This window comes from Pundamilia nyererei, unplaced genomic scaffold, assembly GCF_000239375.1.
Source record: "Pundamilia nyererei isolate P.nyererei 1_Seehausen unplaced genomic scaffold, PunNye1.0 scaffold00017, whole genome shotgun sequence".
In the NCBI taxonomy this organism is placed as follows: domain Eukaryota; kingdom Metazoa; phylum Chordata; class Actinopteri; order Cichliformes; family Cichlidae; genus Pundamilia; species Pundamilia nyererei.
This window is the reverse complement of record NW_005187418.1, coordinates 3,187,817-3,196,859: the sequence shown is the minus strand read 5'-3', so window position 1 is coordinate 3,196,859 and position 9,043 is coordinate 3,187,817. Positions and strand designations below refer to the sequence as shown.

General features: G+C 41.0%; 1 protein-coding gene and 1 long non-coding RNA gene across 3 annotated transcripts in view; one reads left to right on the top strand and one right to left on the bottom strand.

Moving 5' to 3' along the window:
* Positions 1 to 8,912, top strand: part of nbr1a (NBR1 autophagy cargo receptor a) — a 14,252-nt gene extending 5,340 nt beyond the window's left edge. For both annotated transcript variants that reach the window (XM_005725835.1, XM_005725836.1), the window contains 12 exons: positions 146 to 394; positions 2,546 to 2,686; positions 2,901 to 2,976; positions 3,154 to 3,264; positions 4,680 to 4,859; positions 4,949 to 5,107; positions 5,239 to 5,393; positions 5,483 to 5,895; positions 6,030 to 6,115; positions 6,325 to 6,412; positions 6,642 to 6,741; positions 7,397 to 8,912. In XM_005725835.1, coding sequence (XP_005725892.1) covers positions 146 to 394; positions 2,546 to 2,686; positions 2,901 to 2,976; positions 3,154 to 3,264; positions 4,680 to 4,859; positions 4,949 to 5,107; positions 5,239 to 5,393; positions 5,483 to 5,895; positions 6,030 to 6,115; positions 6,325 to 6,412; positions 6,642 to 6,741; positions 7,397 to 7,579 — 1,941 coding nt within the window. In that variant the 3' untranslated portion in view covers positions 7,580 to 8,912. The remainder of the gene's footprint in view (positions 1 to 145; positions 395 to 2,545; positions 2,687 to 2,900; positions 2,977 to 3,153; positions 3,265 to 4,679; positions 4,860 to 4,948; positions 5,108 to 5,238; positions 5,394 to 5,482; positions 5,896 to 6,029; positions 6,116 to 6,324; positions 6,413 to 6,641; positions 6,742 to 7,396) is intronic.
* Positions 1 to 9,043, bottom strand: part of LOC102192177 (uncharacterized) — a 76,400-nt gene that overhangs the window by 14,549 nt on the left and 52,808 nt on the right. The gene's annotated exons all lie outside the window — the stretch shown is intronic.

The following is a 9,043-nucleotide window of genomic DNA, read 5'->3' as shown; positions in this document are numbered from 1 at the left end:
TGGGTGGGTGTGGGTGTGTGTGTGCCCCTGACTTGATTGTATGTATTCTTTTAGTTATGTGACTTTTTTGCATGCTCTCGTCTTTGTGCTTTTTCGCATGTGTATTCCTATTTTGTGTTTTGTGTATGTGTGTACGTGCACCCAGCTAGTGTTCATGTGGGGAAACCTCAGCTTGGCATCAGAGGAGAAGAGGGAGGTGCCGGTGCCCTTGCTGCCACCCGGACATGTGGGAATGGTCAGTGTGGCCTTAGTTGCTCCTGTGACAGACGGGACGTACACCTCCCACTGGCGCCTGGCGCACTGTGGGTCTCAGTTTGGCCCGCGTGTCTGGTGCAGCATCGTGGTCAAGCAAAGAGACAAACGCACCGGACTCAGGCATCAGAGAAAACGACTGGCAAGTCTGCTATTCAGTAACACCCTGCACAGCTGCAACATGTGCACATCTAGATTATTGACTTAATTCAGGCTGTTAGTCGTGGACATGGATGACGCACTCTACATATTTCTCTGAAACAAACAGGATAATTATAGGGCTGTAACACCGTAACAGAAGCATTAAAATATTTTCTACAATCAGTTAAATTGTTAAAATGCATTTTAAATGTTTCCTGTTTGCTAAATGTGTGGATTTGCTTTTCATAACACAGCAAATATAGCAAGTTAGACCTCAGTCACACGGGCTTGGGGACCAGTGGATGACCCACAGGCGACTTGAGGGAAAAGTGCATTTTTCCCTACTGGTTGTTGGGTGGTTACTACTCCTTGTGATTTCTTTGGTTGCTAGCAGATTGCCATTGTTGCACAGGCTTGTAGCCTGGAAGATGCTAACATCTGTGCAAAGATTAGCCTTTTACTCTCTGAGCTGCAGAGAAATTTAAAAGAGAGAACAACTGTCTTCAAAGTAAAAGCTGTGCCTTACTGCTTCAACCACGACATTTTAAAGGGCGCAACTTTTACTTCATGTTCTCCGTTTCCGGTTTGCGTGGTTTCACTGCTGCTTGGTGAGTAGTTTGTGAGTGTTTGCTTTGCATCTTCCATGCACACGACAACGCGTTGGTGACTGAAGGAATCACAAGGAGGTTTGCAGCAAACCGCTGCCAACCATCTACGTGGTCACCAGTTTGTTTGTAGGCCTTGTGAAAGGAACTTTAGAAATCGATTTCACAACAATCACTCGCAACCGGTTTGTGAATAATTATTTTTTCTTCCGTGTAGGTTGTCCACCAACTAGTTTCCAGGCCTGTGTGACTGTGAGCTTTTGAATAAATTCTAAAAATAATTGATAGATCAGTTACCAAATTAATTACCGTTTCTCACAAAAGCTGGGCAGCTGTGCAAAATATCAGTAATATTATAATGCAATATATATTATAACATTAAGTTATATTTTTTAATCGAAAACAGTCCAGTAATATTATATCAAATGTTGAAACATTTTTTTAATTTAGTGTATGTGTGGTTTCATAGCGTAGTGGTTTACACCTTTGCCTAACAAGTATAAAAGTTCTGGTTCGATCCCAGGAGCGCATACAGATCCCTTTATGGTCAGGAAGGTTTTCCAGTGTAAAAAAACAAATCAAACATGCAGAGAACCACTGTGATGTCGCCAGAAACACATTAAAAAAAGTGAAGAAAAGTGCAACCAAGCACAAAAACATAGCATCACAGGCAGGCTGAGGTCTTTAGAAGTAAAAATGGGGCTACGTTTTACAATCCACCTGTAAGAACATACCTGCTGTGCAGGTATGTAAGCAGGTATGTGCACAGCAGGAGTAGATTGAAAATCACTGTATAGGCTCTTTGAGCCTCTTTAAAATGCCCTGAAGTAAAGTGGAAAACAGTCCTGTGGTCTTACCAATCAAAGTTTGAAAACCCAGTATACTTGATGGTAAAGACGGGCCTTAGTACACATGACTTGGGTTGTAATGCTGGGGTGTACAGGCTTTCAAGACATGTGCTGATGTGACATGACTTTGTAGGAAGTTCTGTCCTGTGCAACAAAGGAACATCTCAGATCACATTCTTTATTACAGCTGCACGTCTTCATAGTAAAACAATCTCCCCACTAAACCGGCCTGCCTGCTTTCCAGACCCGTGAGCCATTGCAAACATTTGAAGCATAATGAAACAAAAAGTCTGACGTAGGAGGCTCTGGACTGCTGAGCTAGTGGATTCCTTTATTAGGCAAGAATAGGATCACTTTTGCTTTTAAAGCTTTTTGAATTGTGCTCACAGCAAAAAAAAAACAAATCTGTTTCAACATTTGACATAATGTCGTTGAGGTATTTTACAATAAATAGGAACTAATTTGTAAATCATTGTACATATTTAATGTTCTCTACTGCAGTATGTGAGCATGTGACTCTGTGTACTTACGATAAAAATAAAAAATTAAGAATAACACAGAATTAAAAAGGTTAATGCATGACAAAAGATCATATTCTATAAACACCAGAAGTAAAATAAAAAAAAAATCATATTATGAATTGAAAAGTTTCAGTACACTTTAGTGACACTAACAATGGCACACTTGTTTGTCCTTCAGAAGAAAGATCTAAGACCACCGAAGGAAGAGATGAAGCCAGAGGAGAAGGAGGCGCGGGCCAAGAAGGGCCACACTGGCTTCTTGGCAGGCCTCTTCTCTGAAGACTACTACTTCCCACCAGTGGACTTCATGACTGCACAGGTGTGCACTCGAAAAGCTCAGAAACCTAAAACATGCTTTAAAGTAGCTTCAGTCAATACTCCTGAAAGCTAGCAGCAAGGGCAATTTTTAATAAGGAAAATATGTGAAATCTGTTGAATAGCAAACAGTACTTGGCTCTTAATTATACACAGAGCTTGGCAGAAGTACACTGGCACTTATTTTTATATTTTCCCTAATTTGTTTTGTTATTAAGGATCTTCTATCTTTTGAGTTGCTGGATTTAAATTTTGCGGACGACCTGGAAAAGGTTCCTCATAACACCCCTGCAGGTGAGTCACGTTTAATGCTTTAATACAAGAAGAATAACTGTTGTTATTCATTATCTGTTTTTTGAATAAAGGTTTTGGATGAAATTTGTTCTTTCCAGGTTTAACAGTTTAACCAAGTGAACGCATCAGGATTTAGAAACATAAACTGTGTCGTGTTTTCTCTTCATTCATTTCTAGATTTGACACCGTGTATATCCCCTCTTCCCTATTGCACTGTTGTGTTGGACAAGTCCAGCCCATCTCCCAAAAAAGAGGAAACGGAGATCTCAGGAGTCCGAAAACTTTTTGGTGAGGCGAATAGAGTAATAGAAGACACACAGAGTAATGTGTATTCAGTATGAATTCTTACAATTACTGGAAAACTAAGCCATGGGATGTTAGGAATAAAATTTAACATTTAACCCCAGTCAAGTCTGTCTCGTCCCCATCAAGTCTGTCCCGTATTTAGCAAGTGAAAATAAAATAAAATAAACAATAAAAGGTGAATCAAATAGACCATTGCCACAAGGCTGGGATGGTCCATTTGGTAAAGTAAATCCGTTGGGCATCTTTCTTCGCCTTTAGACAATAATTCTGATGGCAAAAGAGCAAAAAAAAGGAATAAAATGTAAACTTTTGAATTAAAAGTATTCTTGCCTTAAATCAGCTGTTTAGAGGGCAGCTTCAGTCATTTTACACATTAGATTTCAGTTCAGGTTAAGCTCTTTGTACCTCTAATTTGATTTGGTTTGCACAATGAGTCTTAATTACTTATGCATGACTTATACTATATGTGTTGAATCTGCTTTGAGCCTACAGTGTAGTCAACACAAGTGCCTGACGGCCGTATTCTTGGATAGCTCAACAGTTTTGCCACCAAGACACTAGCTGCTGGTGGAGTTTCTGTCTTTGAGTTCAATCATTATCTTCCAGTCATTTAAAAAAAATGGTGGCGGTTTTCTGTGGAAGTGCACTTCAAACTTTAGTGAAGGTTTCTACAAATGTGTAGATTTAACACAGAAGCATTAGTCATACTTAACATTTAAAATAAAAGTGTCTTTGTCATCAAAGATAGTATTCATCTGAGTGACGGCTGCTGGATCAACGCTGTTAAACTTTATCAGGAAGGAAGAAATTCCAGCCATCGAAACAAAGCGCACGAGCTGTCGATTAAAAATCTAGCCAGCTAATTGCTGTAACTGTCTGGTGGCTCACTGATCAGCCCACTCGAACCTTTCGTGATTTAATTTCTGGACTTAATGCAAGTTTATGGTGTTTGCAGTTAAATAGCCAAACAATATCACATGATTTGATTTAAAGTGTGATTTTTAAATCAAATCAAATAATTATTACATTTAAAAAATGTCAGTTTTTTTTAATTAAGTGCACTCCCATGCGGTTTAATTAGAACTCGGATGCATAAACTAACAATTGATTTAAACTAATCCTACAGCACCATCATGGCAGGGAGTCAAAATACTTGTATTATCTCAGTTATAAACCGTGGTAGCCAAAGTTGTAATTATTTTTGCCCATGGTGTCTTGTTTTAAAGTTTTAAAGATATAGTTGTTCCAAGATATGTGACTGAGGTTTGGTGAGAATGTCTTCAAAAGTCATTCTCATATAGTTTGGCTTACGTATATTTAAATAAATTCTTACTGTCCCGTAGGCTGTAAGTGAAGTGCAAAATTATTTATCTAATTGTTTGTTGGACTTTCCTAAGGACGGAAACTGAGGAATCTGAAGGAGGTGTTTACGCCTGTAGCCCAGGAGGAGGAGAGGGACGATGAGATCAGTGGAGCGCAGTTCCTGTGTGAGACCGTCATGCGATCCCTCGCTTTGGAAGAAGCCCCCGACCACAGACCCCCTCGCAGGCTCCAGCGCTGCGGCCACGAACCAAAGGGTGAGGAGCCTACCAGTTTATCAGTTGTCAACATCATCTTGTTTAATGTGCTAAGCTGTTGTTTTTGTGCTACTCTCACACGTTTCCAGTAGTTTCCCCGGTTCTGAACTTTGAGAAAACAGATGAGTCGGAGGAGACCGATGAGTTTCAAGAAGGAAATGAGATCGGCGCCGTTAAACCTGAAACTTCAGCTCTGCCTACAAACATAGGACTCAACTGGATCGCCCAAAAAGAGGAAACCAGGCCAAGTTAGTGCACAACATCTGGGGTTTTTTTTGTTTCTGCTTTTTTCTACCAAAATGTCTGTTTCTATTTGTATGTTATGGTGTGACCTCAATATCCAGATGTTTATTTTAGTCATTTCTTTCCTTCTTGCAAGTTTCTCCACCTGAACCAGAGAATAAAAACCTGCGTATGAGTTCACATCATAATAACGAGGACAAAGGCTTTGAGGCCTGTGATGGTACCCAGAACGTGACGGATGATCGAGAAGAGAAAGAGGAGGATGGAAACAAAGGGGAAGACTGGGATGAGGTGACTTGATTAGATCTAAATTATTGTAAGAGAGTTTGTATAGAAATTCTCATGTAATAATATCCTCATATTCTTCTCTTGTGCCTCAGATCAGCAGCCAGATCTCCTCAGTCTCCTCTGACGATTACAGCGTCATCCTCCCAGACTGCTTTGACACCAGCCGGCCTCTGGGGGAGTCCATGTACAGCTCCGCCATGTCGCAGCCTGGCACTGGTGCTGCTGCTCTGGCCTCGGACAAATCGGATGTAGAGCAGGAGGAAGAGGAAGAGTCCATCATGGAGCCGGGCAGGGATGCACTACTGGGAGAGAGGCAGGAGCTGACAGAGGTGGCCTCTGCTGAGGATTCACTGGGAAACGCTGGGCCTCCACTAGTCACTCAAATCAACAGCAGTGTGAACCAGATGCCCTGTGCCTCCCAAACTGTGGATGAGGTGACCTTAACCCCTGAAGTGGTGCCATTCCCTGACCCCCTGCTTCCCCCGCCGACCCTCTACTCACCCAGGTTAGATGGGGGACACATTTGGATGATAGATGATATGAAAGCAAAATGTTATTATTTTTTCCCTGCCAGGATTTTTCCCAATGCCCAGACTAGCCTCATTTTTTTTTAAAATAAAAGTTTCTGTATTATTTCAGGTCTGAGGCACTTTACCTGGCTGACGATCCCAGTTCTCCAGCCTGTGACCCAAATGAGCCGCATCAACCAAGAGTCCACCTCAATGGTGAGTATCACTGCCACAGCTAGGTGTAACTACATTAGATATAAATAACAGCACAGCTCACATTACTTAGGAAACACAATTTGCCCACTAAGCCAAGAAAGGAAGTTAGACTGCACACCACCTTTAAGGATCTGTTGCTTCAGCGAAGGGTTTTGTTCCTCATTTAACCTTTGTTTTCGTGTAATTTCCCCTTTTTATCTGTTCTGCAGTATCATCTGGTCTGTCAAGATCAGCAGGCTCAGCAGCCAGTGCCTTTGAGACATATAATCCCAGGCCCAGCAATGCTCTGCAGCCAAGGTACAAAAAAACAACAACGACTTATTTCTGTTGAATGTGCGTCTGTCTTTAACACGTTCATGTTTCATGTTATTGTTTGATCTATTAATATCCTGCAGGATCAGTAAAATTTCTTAGATATGTGGCATGCTGTCTGCGTTTCGTGACAGCGTGGCTAACTGTGCCACATTGCTTCCTGTAACACTGTTCTGTGTAAGGTTGTGTAACGACAGCGCTGTATTCGTTGCAGGGGCCAAGGAGGAATCACAGAGGGATTTGTTAAGGGAGCTCTTTCTGTGGCAGCATCTGCTTATAAGGCTCTCTTCACTGGACCAAGCTGTTCAGTAGAGGTATATAACACATCCTGCTGTTTAGAAACACTCACACACAAGCAAATATGCCAGAATGTATCATTTCTTCAAGGATTTAATGAGGATTGAAAGAAAATTTAACATCTCTGTTATACTCTGTATCTTCTTTTTTGCTATGATTGAATCCCATAAGGTACTGCACTAAAAATGCATCTAAGTTTTGTGTTATTTATTATTTTTGGGTTAATTAATTCTTACAGTCGCTATAATCAACAATATAATGGATCATGTGATTATTTCTATATTAAATCAGTGATCCATCCTCAAACAGTGATCCATTTTAAACTCCAGATTTTTCTTCTTTTACTCCGCTAGAGTAGCTTCGCGTAATTCACAGCTCACACTAATTATTATTTATTTTGTACTGGGCCTTGGTGGAGCCCCCTAATTCTGTAGAAGCCTCTTGGATGAGAGGGGAAGCGATCAGTAAAGTGTTTACTGACAGAGCGAGGGCGCTTAGGGCTGCTTTCCCAGGGATTTCTGGAAGTCCTTCTGAAGCCACATGAGTGAAACCACAGAAAGTGCAGTTTTAGTCACAACAACCTCATAATCATAAGATACACATCCCTGATTATATTCCTCTTACCACCCTGCTTTGGTAAAAATTCACCCACGTTTCTCTTCTCTTTTCCAGCGAGGCATCGACCCAGCCACCACACAAGGCCCTTCCAAGATGGACCAGCTTTTGGAGATGGGTTTCAGAGACCAACGGATGAACCGGCGACTGCTGAAGAAGCACTTCTACAGCCTGGAGCACACCGTCGACGAGCTGGTGCAGTTGGCCGAAAACCGCCGCAACAGATATAACGTTACTTAGGAGTGAAGGTGGCAAAGATGTGAAAAGTCAGCGTTAAGGTTGTGAATTAGTTTGACTTTAAAACACAGTGTAAGGATAATAAAAATAATTGGATTCAATCTATTGGTTGAAGGTTGAAAGATAATTGGGATCAATATGAAATACCGTAGCCTTTATTTCTTAATTATAAGAGATAAATGAACATTCATTTGTGGCTGCTCCTGCCTTTGCCTTTAATTTAGCTTTAACATTTTGATACAGTTAACCACCAATACACACTCAGAAGTTATGATGATGGCGGTTAATCTTTGCCATGCCTACCTGGGCCTTAGAGCTCTATGGTGCTGGTCAAAAGGAGCAGGAAGTAACATCTGGACAGGACTAAAGTGTGTATTCCAACTCATCATCTTAGTGTTCGTATGGCCGTAGCAGCTGCTTCCTCAGTGCTGAGAAATAAGTGTATAGGCAGGGCTTGCCTGGAGTCTCATGGAGCACAAAGCTGTGAGAATGAAAACTGCTGAATGTCCAAACATGTTCTGAAAAGCCAGCGCTCGTGTACGATGATGCTATGAAGCTTTGTGAATCCTCTGGGGGTTAGGGGTAAAAGTGCAGTAATAAGAACAAGAAACACATATTTAAGACATTTCTTGATTATTGTAGTGAAATCTGCCTAACAATGCAATCTTTTTCTGTATCAGAGTACTGTTATTTTAGACGTTGACATGTGGAATGTACACAAAACTGTCCGAACGGATCACTGCTCAGATGCAGATGTTTCTGTTTTGTTTTTTATACTGCTGTTTAGGAGACACCTGCATGACAGGTAGAGGCTTTTAGAGACGAGTCGTGTTTTTCGTGATTTTTAGCACAGTTAGAATGGAAAACGTCCGCTTTGCGTCATCTGTCGTCATCCCTGCCTGCCTGCATCTCTGCTCGTTCTCATTTAAACACCAACACTAACTTAAAAAATGTCTTTAAACACTAACTCAAGCAGAAACGTCTCTAACGACACATTCCTCAAGCTCATAACGGAAACAGAATCAAGTATTTTTTTATTTCGCTACATTTCCTGTTTTTTCCTTAGTTTACTGAAGGACACATGTTGGTTGACATGTTGACTGTGATGAGCGTCTGTCAGGTTTTAAGTTACTGTACATCTCTTTGAATGATTTCGCCTTTTTGTGTGTTTGGGGTTTTTCTTAATCAGTATTTTCTTATGAATATGACTGTCCATGTTTCAAATCCATGCTCTAGAAAATAATTCTGACTATATCTACAATCTCAAGTTATTCTGTCACAGAATATATACATTAAACAATGCTCTGTCAATCTGCCAATAAACTATTTGCACATCCCTGTTGCCTGTCCAGTTAATGACACACTGCTTGTCTGTAGTATGTGTTTGACTCAGGTCATACAGCTTTGCATTCCCTGGGGACACTAAATGGTAAATGGCCTGTATTTATATAGCGCTTTACTAGTCCC